Source organism: Gekko japonicus, unplaced genomic scaffold (genome assembly GCF_001447785.1).
Source record: "Gekko japonicus isolate JY-2015 unplaced genomic scaffold, Gekko_japonicus_V1.1 scaffold5715, whole genome shotgun sequence".
Taxonomy (NCBI): Eukaryota; Metazoa; Chordata; class Lepidosauria; order Squamata; family Gekkonidae; genus Gekko; species Gekko japonicus.
This window is the reverse complement of record NW_015161590.1, coordinates 1-19,295: the sequence shown is the minus strand read 5'-3', so window position 1 is coordinate 19,295 and position 19,295 is coordinate 1. Positions and strand designations below refer to the sequence as shown.

The 19,295-nt window shown below is 47.9% G+C and overlaps 1 protein-coding gene across 1 annotated transcript in view; it reads left to right on the top strand.

Moving 5' to 3' along the window:
• The window catches only part of LOC107125868 (17-beta-hydroxysteroid dehydrogenase 14-like), a 36,041-nt gene extending 18,483 nt beyond the window's left edge, over positions 1-17,558 (top strand). Inside the window, exons 3-7 of the mRNA XM_015429332.1 lie at positions 10,693-10,793; positions 11,793-11,859; positions 14,717-14,805; positions 15,147-15,251; positions 17,412-17,558. Coding sequence (XP_015284818.1) covers positions 10,693-10,793; positions 11,793-11,859; positions 14,717-14,805; positions 15,147-15,251; positions 17,412-17,483 — 434 coding nt within the window. The 3' untranslated portion in view covers positions 17,484-17,558. The remainder of the gene's footprint in view (positions 1-10,692; positions 10,794-11,792; positions 11,860-14,716; positions 14,806-15,146; positions 15,252-17,411) is intronic.
• Positions 17,559-19,295: the final 1,737 nt, after the last annotated feature.

Here is a 19,295-nt window from a genome sequence, read left to right as displayed (position 1 = left end):
GACGCTCTAATTTTTTGGCCAAAACTCTAGGGTTTGAGACCAGATTTAACATAGAGTTTACCATAGAGTCTTGGCAATACATGAAGCCCGCTTGCGGGGAGGGCGGGGTATAAGTGAAATAAAATAAATAAATAAATAAATAAACAAAGAGGAGCCAGCAAAAGTGGGGGTACCCCTGCCCAGACTGGGGGGCTGGCAACCCTAGAAGTTGCATCATCCAGGACCATTATTAGCCAATGGGCAGAGCCTGCTGAATGACTCAGCTGTTTTTTTTGAGAAACACACAACCAGTCTGTCCCTTTGTTCAGACCATAAGGGATCAAAGTATTCAGTGTAAAAATCTAGAAACTCTCTAAGGTGCTCCTGGACTTGAATCGAGCTGCTTTCTTGCAGAATCCTTCTTGCAGCCATGCTCCCTCCAGGCCAAGGTGAAGCAAAGTTCTGAAGGCCGCACTGTTACATCATCTGCCTGAGCAGGGAGACTTACCAACAGGGGTCATTTCCTGCAGGAGTGCACAGGAGCGGAGCTCCGGCAGTAAAGAGCCCAGGGGGCGGGCACATGCAACAAGCCCCACCCCCTGCTCCCAGCAGCCCTCAGTCAGAGCAAGAAGCAGCCAGATAAGCTGCAGAGCCCTCCCCCGGCCCCCCGGTCCAAGACAGTTCAGTGGCACCTTTAAGACCAAGTGTTATTCAGGTACAAGCTCTCCTTCCTCTGTGAGGACAGATCTGCACATTCCCCCTCCCCCAATAGCTAGCAATCCAAACAGTCCAGTGGAGCCTGAGTGGTGGGTGTCGCCTTCTGACACACTTCCGGTGATGTCAGGGGGTGTGGCATATGCAAATAAGTTATGCTAATGAGTTGTGCTAATGAGCTCCTGCACTTCTTTTTCTACGAAATAACCCCTGCTTACCAGAAGCTGAAAGAAGGCCCAAGCTATGTCTCCAGCAATGTGGCAATATTACTTCTGGCATTTACTGGAAGTGATGTCATCATGTTGGCAATGTCTGGGCAATGCTATGGCATTTAGGCAAAAACTCTTAAGTTAGAATCCATTTTACCATAGAGTTTTCTCCCAAATACCACTGGGACGTCCCAATGTGATTATATCACTTCTGGCATGTTGGAAAGAATGTCACCATGTAACCGATGATATAGCCTGGGCCTCCTTCCCACTCCTGATAACTTTCCCCCTTTTCCCACTGGTTGCCAGCACTGACCTGGCAACCGTAACCCCAAGGCTAGGACAAAGGGCCCAGGTGAGAAGAGATGAGGCTGAATTTAAAGAGATGGGGAATGGAATGGGGGTGCACATTTTCTTGAGGAAGTGGTTTTGGTGAAGAGGGAATGGGTGGGAGGAGGTCCATTCCCCCCATATTACAAGAAATATCCTCAGCATCAAGGTCATGAATGGGAATCCAAGGAGACTTGCTTCCTTCATAGCTCATGTCTACTGCTTCTTCAGTTTAGGCCTTTCAACAACGAGCCATCCCTTGGAGCAAACAGAGGAGCTTCTGAAAAGCTCTCCCACCACATTATTCTTCTCCCAGTTCAGAAAGGACCAACCCTCATGCTCCACAACCCACAGTGAGCAGACTAGCCATGGACACTCCTCCCAACCAATTAAGTAGCTGCACTGCTCCACCCAAGAGCCTATATAGGCAAAGCTCTACGTGGATATTAGTCATTCAGAGAAACAGAGGCAAACAGCTGGCATGGCAATTTGGCTGTGTTACCCGGGCAAGGTGGTGATCGTGACTGGTGGTACCCAAGGGATTGGTCTGGCCATCGTGAGAGAATTTGGCGAGAATGAAGAAAAGTGGGTATTGAGGAGTGGGCATTTTCTGCCCACAGGGGCTGGGGGTCAATACTGCTAGGAACGCTTAGGAAGTCTTGTTCCCTCCATCTCTAATCTGGGATGGAGAGAGATTGGGAGGGAGGGAAATGTCCCCTTTAGGTCCTCAGAGACATTTTTGTCTGTCCTGAAACCAAAAAAAGGACTCATGTAGATTGGGAGGGAGGGAAATGTCCCCTTTAGGTCCTCAGAGACATTTTTGTCTGTCCTGAAACCAAAAAAAGGACTCATGTAGTAATACCTTCTGTTCTATGGTCTCATGGACTATAGGCTTTCCATTTACCTATGACCTGCCACAAGACTCTTTCTTATGTTTGGTGTAGTTGTTAAGAGTGATGGACTGTAATCTGGAGAACTGGGTTTGATTCCCCATTCCTCCAGATGAAGCCAGCTGGGTGATCCTGGGCCAGTCACAGTTCTCTCAGAACTCTCTCAGCCCTGCCTACGTTCGCTTTGTTATAGCGCTATAATGCTACAACACAACACTCCAGGCATTCCGATGGGGTTGATATAATGCTGTCGCGTTATAGCGTTATACCGTTATAGCGCTATAAAGCAACGATTTAAAAAACCAACAACCCGGACATCGCCCGCGTGGGCAAAAAATGGTGGGAAGAAGCACATCGGAACTGGGAGAGGAAACTGAAGACTACTTGGAAGCAGTTGACAGGTAAAACGCTTCAGCCCCATTTCCTAAATGGGACAGAAGCATTTGTGTGTGAAATTACAATGACAGACCAGAAACCGTTTGGGAACCGTTCATCTTCCAGATTATATCATCTGTTTGAAATTCCTCAGAGAGTTCTAGACTGTTTCAGAAGGACCATTCTGCAGACAGACAAAGAGAAGCCCCTTTACTCACAGTCTGAGCTATTAGGAGTATTTGAGAAGCCAAAAATTCGAAGTCCTTGGAGCAAATCCTTACATATTGTTCTTTAGAGGACTCTTTTTCCGGTTACTTGGGTGTTGAAGAAGGGGTGGGGAGAGGCGGGGAGGAAGCAATTTACCCTCCCTCTTCTCCTGCCTCCTCCTGGCTGAATGAGGGCCGGAAGTGGGGCGGCCGAAAGCAGTGGGCGGGGCTTCGTCATGTGCCCCGCCCCCCTGCACCTCACCCGGGGGAACCGCGATCCCCCCCCGAAATGACCTCTGTTTTAGTCTCAATAACACTGGAATCAGCTTAAGTAGCAAAGGTAAGCAGTGACTGCAGCAAAATGTGGGAGAACTGATATCTGAGATGTCATCCGTTCTGCTTTGCTTTCTTTGAGGTGCTGGAAATTCCTCAGAAGGGCGATTTCTTTTCCTCACCATAATAGAGAACAGTTTCGTGCTCAGTTTGTTGCAAACGTTCTGTCTATAAAAACTGAAAGTTCATAAGACAAATGGCAAAATCAGTCCAACCAGCAGAACGGAGAGCTTGACAACTCCCAACTCAACCAGACCGCCAGCTGAGGAAGAGGTGATAATAACTATAGAAAATAAACTGTTAACATTGAATAAAAAAACAAAGTGTAGCCAAGAACTGTAGAGCAAGGTAAGAATAAACCTCTATGCCTTGCCGATTGCGATCTCAAAACCAAGCCAATTAGAGCATGCTCGGCAGCTTATCAAAGTAAGCATTAAAAACATTAAAAGAAAACATTTTCACAGACCTGCCAAGGCAGCTAGCTTAACAAAACCAAACAAGCCACTGGAACTAGTCCAGCATTCTGCAGACAGACAAAGAGAAGCCCCTTTGGAAAGAAGGCTCCTTCCCCCTTCCGTCCTCTCTAGCTAGAACTTGCTGTCCTCTGCAGGATCTTCCTTCCTCCTCTTCCTTGTACACAAGACACTGGTGTATTCCGACAGGAGGCAGCTCAGGGTTCAAAAACCCTCAACCACCAAATGCCTGAGCGACCCCCTCCCCAGTCTGGATCAGGCCTCGTCCCCCAACCCACACAGGAGCCCTCTTCTCTGGTTGCCCCTCTCCTCCCCCCCCCCAGGCTCCTTTGCTGCCCACCCTTCTCTGTCTTGCTCCCAGCACCTGGAACAGGTGCAGCCCAGAGTAGGTGATGGTCGCTTGCAGCTCTGGAATGGCAGCATTCTCGATTCTGTTGTTAATCCTTGCCCTGCCTTAGATGCGTCTTCATCTTTGTTCCTGCAGAGGCTGATTTCGGTAACTGTAGAACGTTACGGATGTCTGGACTGCCTGGTGAACAATGTGGGAACTGGTGAGTGACGTTCAAACTTTTGTGGCCGGGAAGAATCAATGGGACGCATGTGTCTGGATGTGAAGGCATTTCCTTATTATTCAAAAGCCAGAATGGCCTTGCTCAATAATGGGTTCAAGGAAGTATAACGTTCCAGGCAGCTGTTTACAGTGAAACTAAAGAAATTACAATAGCCTAATAATAATAATAATAAGGAGCTGCGGTGGCTCAAGTGGTTAAGACGCTGAACTGCAGGCTGTGGAAGGTCGGTAGTTCAGCAGTTCGAGACCCGAGTTGCCGCATGACGGAGTGAGCTCCTGTATCTAGTTCCAGCTCTTGCCAATCTAGCAGTTTGAAAGCAAGAAATTGCAAGTAGATAAATAGGTACCACTTCAGTGGGAAGGTAACAGCGTTCCATGCACCTTGGTATTTAGTCATGCCGGCCACATGACCACGGAAACATCTTCGGACAGCGCTGGACAGCCAATGAGGCTGCATATGCAAATAACTTCTGTGTTCTGACTGGCTATGGGGGGGAGAGGAAAAGCAAACTGTTTAGAATGTTGGAGGCAGGACTCAGGCAAAGCAGCCAGTGGATAGGGAGACCCTCTGAATGACAGATCAGAGAGCAAACTGATTTTGGAGCGTGTGGAATGTTCTAGAGAAGTGCCACCACCATTCGGCTTTTATTTATAAGGGATATATATATGAATCAGTTTACAGAATCAACCCATTAAAATCCAGTCTGAATCACTGATGGTATTCAGTATGTCTCTCTCCTTTCCATGGGGGTGGGGGTGGATCATGGGTACAACTGAGGCCATTTCTGACCTCAGCCATAGGTCCGGAGGAACATCTCTGTTTTGCATGCCTTGCAGAACTGTACAAGGTCCCACAGGGCACGGATGTCACCAGGTAGAGAGTTCCTTCCACCAGGCAGGAGCCAAGGCCAAAAAAATCAAAAATGTCCTCCCCCCCCAAATGATTGATCTGAATTACACACACAAAAAGAAGGGCCAGTTTATTAACTAGATAATTCTAACTTCATTGTTGGAATAAATTAGGACCAATGTTTATTTCTGTCAGCAAGGTCAGAATTAATCATAGCTCTGTGGTATTTATATCCACACACAGGAAGCAAAATACGCCACAGTTCTATAAGGCAGTGAGAAGGTGGAAGATGATGCAATAGATACTCATTGTCACACTACTAGAGAAGTTGCATCATTCCTCATACTGGCAAGTCAATGGGCAGAGCCTGCTGAATGACTCAGCTGTTTTTTCGAGAAACACACAACCAGTCTGTCTCATCATTCAGACCATAATGGATCAAAGCAGGGCTCTTTTTGTAGAAAAAGCCCAGCAGGTACTCATTAGCATAAAAGGCCACACCCAACAGCAGGGATCCATTAGCGTATTGGGCCACACCCCTGACAGCACAGCTCATTAGCACATTAGGCCACACCCACATGTTACCAGAAGTGTGGTTATCCAGCCACACCCACCTTTTGCTTGTTATTCTGTTTACCTTGTTTGTTGTCAAAACCCAGGGCCTTTTTTTGTAGCAGGAATTCCTTTGCATGTTAGGCCACACACCCCTAATGTAGCCAATCCTAATGAGTTTCTGCTGTTGGGTGTGGCCTATTATGCTAATGAGTTCCTGCTGGGCGTGGCCAACTTGGGAGCCAGCTGGAACTCCGTTCCTGTGCGTTCCTGCCCAAAAATAGCTCTGGATCAAAGTAATCAGTGTAAACATCCAGACACACACTCTCTCTGTAAGGTGCTCCTGGACTTGAATCAAACTGCTTTCTTGCAGAATCTCTCTTGCAGCCACGCTCTCTCCAGGCCAAGGTGAAGCAAAGTTCTGAAAGCCACACTCCTACCCTGAGTAGGGTTGCCAGCCTCTTTCTGGAGGCGGGACATCCTCTGCCACAGGCCCCACCCCCTGCCGCCAATTAGCTGGCTGGCAGGGGGACTTACCAGGAGCAGGAAGAAGGACCAGGCTATGTCTCCAGCAATGTGGCAATATTACTTCTGGCATTCACTGGAAGTGACGTCATCATGTTGGCAATGTCTGGGTGGTGCTCTGGTATTTAGGGGAAAAAACTCCATGGTAGAAGCCATTTTACGGGAGGGTCACCGGGACATCCCAGTGTGATGATGTCACTTCTGGTATATGCTGGAAGTGATGTCACTACGTAACTGATGATGTAGTCTGGGCCTCCTTCACACTCCTGGTAACTGCCCCCTCAATTCCTCCGCTGGTTGGACCTGGTGACCTGGCAACTCTCACCCTGAGGCTAGGACAGAGGGCCCAGATGAGAAGAAATGAGGCTGAATGTAAAGAGGTGGGGTATGGGCATGCACATTTTCATGAGGAAGTGGTTTTGGTGAAGAGGGAATGGGTGGGAGGAGGTCCATTCCCCCCATATTACAAGAAATATCCTCAGCATCAAGGTCATGAATGGGAATCCAAGGAGACTTGCTTCTTTCAGAGCTCCTGACTACTGCTTCCACAGTTTAGGGCTTTCAGCAAAGAAGCCATCCCTTGGAGCAAACAGGGGAGCTTCTGAAAAGCCCCCCCTCCCCATTATTCTTCTCCCAGTTCAGAAAGGACTAATCCTCATGCTCACAACCCACAGTGAGTAGACTAGCCATGGACACACTCCTCCCAACCAATTAAGTAGCGGCACTGCTCCACCCAAGAGCCTATATAGGCAAAGCTCTACGTGGATATTAGTCATTCAGAGAAACAGAGGCAAACAGCTGGCATGGCAACTTGTCTGCGTTACCCGGGCAAGGTGGTGATTGTGAATGGTGGCACTGAAGGGATTGGTCTGGCCATCGTGAGAGAATTTGGTGAGAATGGGGAGAAGTGGGTATGGAGGAGTGGGCCTGTTCTGCCCACGGGGGCTGGGGTGGAGCCTGCCTGAATGATTTAGGAGGTCTTGCTCCCTACATCTCTAATCTGGGATGGAGAGAAATTGGGAGGGATGGAGGGAAATGTCTCCTTTATTTCCTCGGAGGCATTTTGTCTCTCCTGCAAATAAAAGGATTCATGAAGTAGTACTTTCTGACACAGGATCTTGTGGACTAGAGACTTTTCATTTCCTTTTGATGTCCCACAAGACTCTCCCTAGTGTTACCAAAAGTAATAGGAAATTATAGCTTATATATGTGTGTGTGTGTTCCAAAACTGATTCCTTGCATGGAAAACAGGTTACAAGAACAATATGCATCAGCTGTGGTTCAGATTCTAGGAAGGGGTAGGCGATGCCTATTTTCATAGCTGGTGAAGCTGCAGCTGTTGCATTTTAACCCGTTGTAAAGCTCTCGAAGGAGGTGGCCAGAATATGAGGTGGCAATCTGACTGATACGAGGACTGTGAGTCTGTGGCGGGAGGCATTGGGTGTCCCGTATTTCCAGAGTAAGACTGGGTCTCTGGGCTCTGGCGCAGCGAGATTTGAGCCCAGAAGCACCTCAAAGAGAAACAAGATTTCCAGGGTATATCTGAGTTTACAGAGTCAGATATCTGACGATTCAGGGAGCTTTGCCTCTCAAAAGCCTGGAGACTTCTACCCTAAGAATTTTGTTGGTCTTGTGAGTCTGTGGCGGGAGGCATTGGGTGTCCCATATTTCCAGAGTAAGACTGGATCTCAGGGCTCTGGCGCAGTGAGATCTGAGCCCAGAATCACCTGAAAGAGAAACAAGATTTCCAAGGTATATCTGAGTTTACAGAGTCAGATATCTGACGATTCAGGGAGCTTTGCCTCTCGAAAGCCTGGAGACTTCTACCCTAAGGATTGTATTGGTCTTTGCCACCTCGACAGAGATCCAGTACCAGGCCTGGGCTGTACGAGACTGGGCTGTACGAGACCACCTTTCCTCCATATTGGGTCCGGTACCCCCACTGCAAAAGCCCCCTTCTCTGCTCATCATGTTCCCTGAAAGGGACCCAGAAGGGGTCTCCAGAAGGGCAAACATGAGATCTTTTGTCTGTAGGGCTGGGGGGGTGTCGCCTGCTTCCATCATCAGAGAGAGTTTGTTCTGGACAAGATCTGCCTGCAGAAGGCTGCCCCTCCTGAGACAGAAAACAACTCTCCCCCCACCCCGAAGTGTTCTGAGGTTGTTTGAGGACCTAAGTGGGGGTATGAGGGAGGCAGGAATTGAGTCTTTTAAACAAATAAGTTAATCCCGTGCTGTGCATCTGTGAGTGAGCCAAGCCCCTCTGAGTTTTGCCTTGTGTTCCTTTCTCTCTTTGCCCTCCAGTTCGCCAAGGAGCCAATGTGGTCTTCTGTTCACGAGGCTCCGAAGGTGAGTTTGGAGCACCTTTCCTACTCCCCTCCCTCATGACAGGTCCCCCTGGTTTGTTTAAAATGTGTATTTGCCACCTCGACAGAGATCCAGTACCAGCCCTGCTCTTAGCTTCCGAGATCTGATGAGACTGGGCTATACCAGGCCACCTTTCTTCCATATTGGGTCAGGTACCCCCACTGCAAAAGCCCCTTTCTCTGCTCATCGTGTTACTTGAAAGGGACCCAGAGAGGGGGACTGAGCTCTTAAAGGGGTCTCCAGAAGGGCAAACAAGGGATCTTCTATCTATCCATATAGAGGTTTTGTTCCAGAGCAAGATTCCTACGAGAAAACGGACAGTGACTCACTGATTAAAACTCAACGAAATATTTATTTACTAAGAACAAACTGAAACAACAAACCCTTTAAATCATGAGTAAGCTACTCACTCCTTCCCAATACACCCTTGCCTGTTCACTACAAGTAAGGTTGAGAGAAGAGGCAAGGAGAGGGAAGGGAGGGTGTTCAGATGGGCAATAGGACCTGATCCAAGGTGGGTGAGAAGTGGAGGATATTGGGAAGTCCATGCAGCAGAAGTCCAAGGCGGCAGAGTATTGAGAAGAGGAGCCTGCAAAGAGGTTGTGGGGGTGTGTGTGTATCCAGGTAGAATGAGGACCTGACACAGCTTCCACCGACTAGGGATGGTCATTTTATGGGAAAGGGTCCCATAGCTGGACATGGGACCTCACTTGCCCAGGGTTAAGATGGGCCCATGATATGAGGATTGAATTTGGGCAATTTGAAGATGACTGCTGTCAAGGTCTGGTGGGAAGATTAGTAGGGAAATACCTGACATTCCAAGATGGGCCAATCATTGGATGTTTTTTAGCATAATGATAAAGGGCCAAGCTCGAATGACGGTTTGATCCTGATGGCTCATCCCCGGTGGATGTATGTTAGGCTGTCTTTACCGATGGCTGTGTTTGATAGGTGATACTTTAAAGTTGCCCAGCTGTCTATAGCCAGAAATGATTCATATTGCCTTGATGACGTATCCCTTGGAGCTGGAGGAACATAAATGCTTCATGCATTCCAGTGGCACCCTGCCTCCGGAGGCAGGGTGATAGAATTTACCTTGGTCACGGCAGACTGGGTATATTGAAATTCATTTATGGGGGCTTAGGCTTTCGAGGGAGTGCCATTCAGAACATGCAATAGGAGATTGGGGAATAAGATTGAGGGGTCTCAGCAGGAGGAGGGGGCCTCACAATCACCGACATTACTTTTGTAGGCATACAGGGCAGGGCTTCAGAGGCAGAGCTTCACTGGGGGGAATGGATGGACAATATGGAATGAAGGCATTCTTCAAGGACCCCAACCCCAAACCATTGACAGCTGTAAAGCCAAGAACCAGGACTGTGAACAGATTGTCTTGCCAGCAACTGATGGGTAGCCAGTGCAGATCTTTCAGCACAGGGGAGGTAGGATCCCTGTGTCCGACCCCTGACTCCCTTGCTTCCAGTACCTCAGGTTAGCAAATATGAAGAAAATATGAGGTTTAGGGTAGTAGAATCAGAGCTGAAAGTAAGCTGGATCATGGGCGGAGCTTCTTCAGGTGAGGAATTTAAGTTATATTCACCCTTGAGTAGAATGTCGCAAAGGCAGTGAGAGAAACATGATGAAAAGTGGGATCATCAGATCTTTTTTGGCTGTGGATGATCTGTACACTAGTCAGTCATCAAGTCCCTCGTGTTCCCCTGTTCCTGATGGGACTTGCAAGCCCAAAGAGTTTGTTTCCCAAATAAAACAAATGTATTTGTTTGCAGGCCTTTTTGCTTGCCTTTCTCCCCATGGAGAAGACAACCAAGAGAGAGGAGCAACCGTCTTCGTTTAGCAGACATGGAAAGGAAGAGGGAGGGATAAGCTGTAATGAGTTATGCTAATGAGTTCCCCTAGCTCTTTTTCTACGAAACTACCCCTGTATTCACCCTTGAGTAGAATGTTGCGAAGGCAGTGAGAGAAACATGCACATGATGGAAAGTGGGATCTTCAGATATTTTTTGGCTGTGGATGATCTGTACACTAGCCAGTCATCAAGTCCCTTGTCTTCCCCTGTTCCTGATGGGACTTGCAAGCCCAAAGAGTGTGTTTCCCAAATAAAACAAATGCATTTGTTTAGTTTGCAGGCCTTTTTGCTTGCCTTTCTCCCCATGGAGAAGACAACCAAGAGAGAGGAGCAACCGTCTTCGTTTAGCAGACATGGAAAGGAAGAGGGAGGGATAAGCTGCAGAGGCTGCACAAAAAAGGCAGGGTTGGAAGGTTTTTCCTGCTGACAACTGTTCTGTTCTTCCCCCTTGCAGCGGAACAGGGGCGAGCGATTCAGAGGGACCTGCAGGCTTCTGGGTGCCCAGGGCAAGCCTGCTACCAGGTCTGTGATGTTCGCAAGGAGTCAGACATCAAGGTAGGCTAAAACTGGGTGCCAAGTGATGCTTCTTTGGGGGTTCTTCTTCAGCATCTCCGAGAAATGTCCTTTCATCTCTGAAATTACTAGTAAAACCATACTCTATATTCTAATTCTCAGTTGTCTGAATGGCCTTAACACTGTTCTTCTGGGCCTTTCCCCTTGATTTATTGGTCCTCTGTCATAAATTCAGACTATCTTTATCACCTATGTTGTCATGTGTCTCTCCTCTGCTTAAGTCCTTGCCCCGGGGTTCCACTTAATTTCTCCATCAGCTTTAAGCTTCTAGTCCTCCTCACAGTTACAGCATGCCCTGGAGTCTGGAAACAGGCGAGGCTCAGAAGCTGAGCACAAACATTGCCTCCTTGACTCTGGGCTCAGTCAGGCTGGAGGTGTTATAGTAGAGTGCTTATACAGCAGTCGGGACACTGAACTGATTAAGAGTAAAGAAGGATTTATTCATGGATCTAACAAAGTGGATAGGAAACAGAAGATGTGACCCTAGCTGCCCTGCTAGGTGAAAGACAGAGAATTCTAGACAGTTTCAGGAGGAAAGCCTAAGAAGACCATTCTGCAGACAGACAAAGAGAAGCCCCTTTAGAAAGAAGGCACTTCCCCCTGCAGTCCTCTCTAGCTAGAACTTGCTGCCCCCTGCAGGATCTTCTTTCCTCTGTACACAAGACATTGCTATATTTTGACAGGAGGCTGCTCATGGTTCAAAGGACCTGGAACACTCAAAAGCCTGAGCAACCTTCTCTCCAGGCTGGATCAGGCCTTGTTCCCCAACCCACAAGGGAGCCCGCTTCTTTGGTTGCTCCTCTGCTGTCTTCCCCCAGGCTCCTTTGCTGCCCATCCTTCTCTGTCCTGCTTCCAAGACCCGGAACAGGTGCAGTCCCAAATAGGTAATGACCGCTTGCAACTACCCTGGAATGGCAGCATTCTCAGTTCTGTTTCTGTCCTTGCCCTGCCTTAGATGTCTCTTCATCTTTGTTCCTGCAGAGGATGATTTTGGTAACCGTGGAACGTTACGGATGCCTGGACTGCCTGGTGAACAACGCTGGAACTGGTGAGTGACATTCAAACTTTTGGGGCCTGGGAAGAATCCCTGGAGGTTTGTGTCTGGATGTGAGGGTTTTGCCTGCTATTTCAGAAGCCAGGATGGACTTGTTCAAAGAAGAGTTCGAGGAAGTATAGCTTTCCAGGCGGTGGTTTACAAAGAAACTAAAGCAATTACAGTAGCCTAATAACACAACATGTTTATACGAAGCTTTTGGAACAGCTTTTAATGATCTGTGTGCCGCATTTGACTCAATTTCCTGCTGTTCTATTGATATGTGTGCTGCATTTGATTCAATCTCTTGCCCACATCTCTGGAACATATTGGAACAGCTGCACATGCCACCAAGACTGTTATTTCTGATTAAATCATTCTTTTCTACATCCTTTGTTAAGGTTAGATGCCCCACTACTGGAAACTACTCCAACCTAATCCCAGTGACTAAAGGCATCCTACAGGGCTGTATTTTGGCCCCTGATCTTTTAAATTTATATCTACATGACCTCCCTCTTAAGCTAAAACATAGAAACTTCCATCCTTTTGAAGTGCATAGTTGTCACCTGCCGATTTTATTGTTTGCAGATGACGCTGCACTACTAACCTGTACAAGAGTATGGGTGAAACTTTGCACTATGGCAAAATATTGTCAGGAGAATCAGCTGGTTATTAACTACAGTAAATCAAAGATCTTGGTCTTTCAGAAAGCGAGAACTCCTAGGAATGTCAGTCAGTCTTGGACAAGCAATGGGCACTTGATTGACGAAGTGCGCTTGTATTGTTACCTTGGGTTCCACGTTGCAGCTTCCAACACGTGTTCTGCTCATCTTAACTGTGTCTTGGAAGGAACAAAAGTAAACTTAGCTGCTATTCTGAGATTAGAAAGAATGCTCTCGATTTGCTGAGGAAATGAGAATGGGAAGCTATTAATCCAGACACCAAGAGATGTTGTTCCTCTCTTTTGGGGTCTTTCATCCCCTCTTTTTCTTGTTTTGACGCATTCTTTTACTTTTTTAACTGTCCCACCACATCCACCAACTATTCTTCCTGGCTAGAGCAAATGCCTTACCCCTTGTAGAATTGTCAGGTCGCTGTGAGGGTATTAACTGCCCCTCGTGGCAGAGCAGGAATTTTAATTTGATTTAATTTTCTATTTAGTTGCCATCTGTATGCTTCTATGAGAGCCAATTTCATATTGCTTTTCTTGAGCAGGTTTCCCTGCTTCTCGCGTGATTTCCACCTGCCATTATCTTTTGGCTGGTAATGACTGAAGTGTATCTCTGGCCACGGCACACTTTATATCCCATGCCCTTAGAATCAGGTGGGCACACATTAAAAATAATAACTCGGGGCTTAAGTACAGTCCTATCCACACTAGACCTTAAATCCTGGTTCTACCCTGTCCCTGAACTTACATTCTACACTACACACGAGTTCACCCCTGTAATTATCTCGGAGTATTTTTTGTTTCCACATTACACTGAGGTCACCCCAGTTTTGCCCCACACTTGTCCCGGGATAAACAGATGCTGTTATAACCAGGGATAAATGCAAGGTATTGTGTCACGAGTTGGACGCAGATAGTGGGACTATAAGACTTTGTTTCACCAAGGTGCCTTGGGTCATGTAGGTGTTCTAATTTTGGTACAGGAATAGGACTGATGGGGAACAGGTCCATCATTGCCCATTAGCTACCATGGTGAAAAGAAACCTTCATATCCAGGGCCCATAACCCTCAGAGGATCAGTAATAGGGGGACTATCTAAAGTTGCCAACTCTGGGCTGGGGAATTCCTGGAGACTTAGGGGTGGCACCTGGGGACAGCAGTGTTTGGGGAGGAGAAGGACCCAGGTGGGGTATAATGCCACAGACCCCGCCTTCCAAAGCAGGCATTTCAGGAATGGATCTTTGTAGCCTGGGAGATCTCCGGGGCCCAGCTTGTAGGCTGGCAACCCCAGGGCAGTAACAAGGAGAAGCTTGGGCCATCCGAGGTGTATGTTTTGCCTCTGTGTTAAAGAGTCTCTGGGACCACTAGTCAGACCCAGGAGGGCTCAGGCCTGTAGCTACAGTGGGGCCTCCTGGGGCCCAGCCCCTCCAACTTCCTGCCAACCCCCCCGACATTTGGGAAGAAGGGGGGGAGGCTGTGCACCTGCACTCCAAGCGGTGAATCTGTCCCTTTAAATGCTTTGGGGGAGAAGCAGGGATTGTGCACCCCTGCACTCCAAGCTGTGAATTCACAGCTTGGAGTGCAGGAATGGGTGGCCTCCCCCCCCTTACATGAGGGATATTTTTTTTTAGCTCAGTCTATGGGTGATTTCCCACAAGCGCTGCTCTGCGCTCACCCTTTTGCCCCGATGGCACTTGTCAATTTCACACAAGCTGCTGTGCGCCCACATTTTGCCCCGCAGCTTTGTGCGATTTCCCCCATGTCTACTCAGTCCTCAAAAAACAGGATTGAGTAGACGCGGGGAAAATCGCACGAAGCTGCGGGGCAAAATGCAGCCGCGCAGCAGCTTGTGTGAAATTGACACGTACTATCGGGCCAAAGAGAAGAGTGAGCGCGGAGCAGCACTTGTGGGAAATCACCCCATGTGAATTTTTAAATTTTATTTTTATTTCAGTGCCCCCCCGACTTTTTAAAAGGCTTCCCAAATTAAAAAAAAAATCTTGGCCACAGGCTTAGTAGGGCTGCTCTTACATCCGGACAATCTGATGACATTGCCTTGTGGTTTCACACCAAGCAAGTATTACTTCAAAGACAAAACAAAGTGTGACATCCATCAGCATGTTCCAGGGGTGGGGCCCTCTTGCTGTTTGTGTCTCTTGCCTCTGGGAAACCCACTTCCGTCTTAAATCCTCTCGCAAACAGGTCATTTGGGAACGATAGATGAAATGTGTGCCCAAGACTTCCGCAACAGCATGGAACTCAATGCTGTGAGCTGTTTCTTAGCATCCAAGGTGGGTGTTTCTAACTTCTAAGGAGTTCCCCTCTTCCCTGGGGGCAGCTGGCTTCATCCAGAGTCGAAACTGCAGTAGGAAAAAAAACCTGGAAGGGCACTCAGAGGTGCGATGCTATACCTGTGTCCGTCAGTTCTCTCCTGCCCAAAACAGAACATGGCTCCACAGGTGAGGACCAGCTTTGCCCCCAAAGGGTTCATCCCTTCCGTCTCCAGTCGCAAAGATTTCTGCTAGCTGTGCTGGGAAGTGTCTTTGCCAGTGGACAATTCTAAGCTACGGCAGCTTCATGAGTTTCTGTTTTGAGATCCGGCACACTGTTTCTGTTTCTCTTTTATGTACAGTATGCACTGCCCTACTTACGGGAAACGAAAGGAAACATCATCAACATGGCCAGTATTGTTGGTGTCTTAGGGGTGCAGTATGGTGTATTGTATTCATCAAGCCAGGTAATCCTGACGTTTTCTCCCTTAATGCTTCTGCTCTTGAGCCTTTGATAGAAGCTTGATTGGCAGAGGAAGGTTAGCACAGCATGGCGATAGCCATGATAGTTTCTCCATTCTCTGTGCTTTGAAAATTTCCACCTGCCGGCTCTTGTAAATCAAGTTGCTCCTGAATGCACAGGAGGAGGCTAGGTTGGTTTTTTTCAGGTCAGTTGTCAATTGCTTTCAGTTCAGTCATCAGTTGCTTTCTGTTCTCATACATGAGTTTAAAACTTGTCTGTAAGCGGTAAAGGTTTTATAAAATGTCCCATCCGTTTGCTTACTTCTCATTACCAGATTGAAAAAAAGCTCACTTAAACCTCAAAGGCAAAAACATCCTGCATCTTTCACCCTTCCCTTGAGAACCTCAGGTAGGGTTCCAAACCATCTAGAGAAACTGAAATGCCCTGTCCCTTAAATAGAGGCTTCAAGGAAATGTTATTTACAAGGTGATGTCATTTCCCTCCATGCTATGGGAAGCATGGGATCTTATCAAACCCCCTACTGAAATCAAGATAAACTGTGTCTACAGCATTCCCCTGATCCAGCAAAGTAGTAACTTTCTAAAAAGTAAAGAAAAGGGATAAGGTTAGTCTGACATGACTTGTTCTTGGGAAATCCATGCTGGCTCTTAGTAGTCATAGCCATCCTTTCTAAATGCTCAAGGACCGACTGTTTGATGATTTGTTTTAAAACTTTTCCTGGTATAGACATCAAACTGACAGCTCGGTAGTTACCCGGATCCACCTTTCCCCCCTTCTTGAAGATGGGGACAACATATTCTGGCACCTCATCTGTTCTCCAAGAATTCTCAAAAATAATGGACAGAGGCTCAGAAATTACATCCATGAGTTCTTTTAGTACCCTTTGATGCAGTTCATCTTCCCCCAAGGACTTAGTTTCATTTAAAGAAACTAGGTGTTTATGTTCTACCCCTAAACCAATCCTAGGCAGCAACTCCCTTCCCTCATCATTTATTCTGTTTTTGCCATGTTGAGCTCCGTTTCCCTTGCGAGAGAAGACTGAGGAAAAGTAGGAATTGCACAGTTCTGCCCTTTCTTCATCACCTGTTACAATTTCACTTTCCTGTCCCAGCAATGGGCCTACAATGTCCTTGCTCTTTTTCTTACTTTGAACATAAGAAAAGAACCCTTTTTTAGTTTTTAGCATCTCTCACTAGCCTAAGCTCATATTGAGCTTTAACTTTCCTAACTCTCTACAAACAATGGTTATTTGTTTATACTTGTGCTTGGTTATAAGGCCCTCCTTCCATCCCCTAAACAAGGTTTTTTTAAATTTCTCAAGTCCTTAGAAAGCTGTTTATGGAGCTACCTTGGCTTCTTTAGGCTCCTGAAATTTTCCCCCCTTATAGGAATTGTTTGTCATTTTGCCTTCAATATTTTGCTTTTAAGAAACTCCCACCCCTCTTGAACTCCTTTCTCCTTAAGTATTTCTGACCATGGGATTCTACCCAGCATAACTTTCAGTTTGTTGAAATTTGCTTTCCTGAAGTCCAGCCTATATGTCTGGCTATGTACAGCTTTCACTATTACTCAGGGTGCCCACTACTCATCACCTCATCAACCAGTTCCTACCTGTTGATGAGAATCAAGTCCAAGATAGCAGATCCCCTTGTTTCCCTCTCCACTTTCTGGATAATGAAGTTGCCAGCAAGAAAAGTCCTCTGCCTGGCTTGTGGTCTATGGCAGACCCCCACCGTAAGATCACTTTAATTTCTTACTGCTTTCATTTTTACCCAGAGACTCTTGTCCAGAGAGAGCAGAGCTTTGTAGAGATGGTGCTGTCTCAGGTGCTGAAAGTCGACATTGAGGGATGAGAAGGTCTGCCCCTCCATCCTGTCTTCACTAGGCTGCCAAGATCAAGACTAGAGTACTGAAAGGCACTGTACATTGGTATCTCCTGTATTGTGTATTCACCAAGGGTTGCCAACAGGCTTTGAGAACAATGGGTTGCCCCTTAGTACACTTGGATTGTAGGCATTATTTAAATCCATATCATTAAAACCCCTTCTCTTTATTCACATCAGAGTGTAGTTAAAGGCATAAGAGGAGGCCAAGCCATTTCTGGACAGTTGGCAACCCTACTTGTTGTGCATTTCTCTTGCAGGGCGCTATAATTGCAATGACCAAAGCCCTGGCCATCGATGAGAGCAAATATGGAGTACGAGTCAACAGGTAACAATGATTATTATCCATACAGAACCTTCAATGCTCAGTGTCCTTGGCAAAATACTATCAGGAAAGAAAGACAGATCCCCCCTAGCCCAGTGCCAGGAGCTTACAGACAAAGTTTTTTGCTAAAACAAATAAAGATATAATAGAGGGAAAACATAATAATAACAGGAAAGTGGCATTGTAAGAGTCTAATATCCAGACAAGCGGGGTGGGTTACTTTTCTGGAGAAGGTATAAGTGGAGCAAAGTCCCCATATTTCTTTTCCATCTCCAGTGTTGTTCCTTATGAGTACAAAAACACAATAAATAGACTAGTCCCAAAATATGATATCTCCTAGAAACAAAACTTAGGAAATGAATCTATTTTCACATCTACTGGAATAATCTGGTTTTCCTTAAGGCCATGCACAGGAAGTGTCTTTAAATATAATGGTGTACATTAGCATTTGTGATCCCGCTAGGGTGGCCAGCTGTGGGTTGGGAAATGCCTGGAGAATTTGGGGGTGGAGCCTGGGGGGAGGGACCTCAGGAGGGTCCATCCACCAAAGCAGCCATTTTCTCCAGGGGAATTAATCCTGGTTGTCTGGAGATAAAGTGCAACAGTAGGAGATCTCCAGGTGCCACCTTTGACATTGGCCACCCTAGATTCCACCAGAGCACCAAAACCAGGACACCTGCAAGTCGAGAAGGTGGGGGGTGTCTCCATATTAGTGGGTCTCCCCCAGGTGTGCAGTAAAGTACAGCTTTGTCAATTAATTAGAAGAAAAATAAGAGACTGAGGGGAAAAAAGGCAGCTTGAAAGAGAACTGAATCTGGTCCAGGAGGCCCAGAATGTATAGAGCAGCTTAGAGTCAGTTAAAGGGGTAAATTGGGGCAGGGGGAGAAGACATCAGCCTGCTTAAGTCCATCCCCTGAGAGCTTATAGAATCCTGGAGGAGGAGATATGGTGACAGTGTCATGCTCCGGCTGCACCCCGGGCGCCCCCCCCCCAGCGGCCGTGACGTCTGGTAGCCTTGCAGGGAGGACGGTCCCGGGAACTGAGGCTGGCACAAGGCTGGAGAAGACGTCGAGGCCTCAGACTGACGAGGGACGGGGTTAACTGCACCCCCCGTGTCCCTCTGCCTCTGTGTCCTGGATTCTGGCTGCTTGTCCGCCCCTTGAGTTTCTCTCGCTTCCAAAGCCTGCCCATCCGTGACGCGTTTTTCCTCCCTGGCCTCTTCGTCCCCGCCTTTCTTTATACCTGTTGCCCCGCTCCCAGCACCGCCCGTCTTCCCAGCTACCTCTGCCCCAGGTCAAGCCCTGCCCCCCCTTGATAAGCGTGGGTGCTTTCCTGGCGTCCTGGTTGTGGTTGCTGCTGCGCCGGCGACAACTTTGCTGGCCTGAGGGCCATGTTGCCTGCCCGAGCATTTACTCCCAGCTCAGTTCTGTCAGCACCCGCCCCGCCACTCCTGGCTGGTGCTCCCCGTGGGTCGCGACTCCACAGGGCTGGCCTGCCCACTAGGCCGACTAGTACCCGGCCTAAAGCACAGCTCCCCTAGGGGTGCTGGGAGGCCCCTTCCACCACCACCTGCCTGACCCCAGCATTGTTTTCTGGGTGCCCGCTGGGCGCCCCTTACCACCACCTCACTTTACCTCCTCCTCCTCCTCCGCTCCATCAGGAGTGGGGAGGGAGGATGAGCCCCCTCCCTGCCGCGCAGGTGGCCTGCAATGTGGGGAGGAGGCAGGGGCACCGCCTGAAGGGCCCAGCGGCAGGGCAGCTCAAAAGTGGGCCTCAGAGGTTGGTGACGCTGCGCCCAAGGCACCGGGAAGGACTCGGG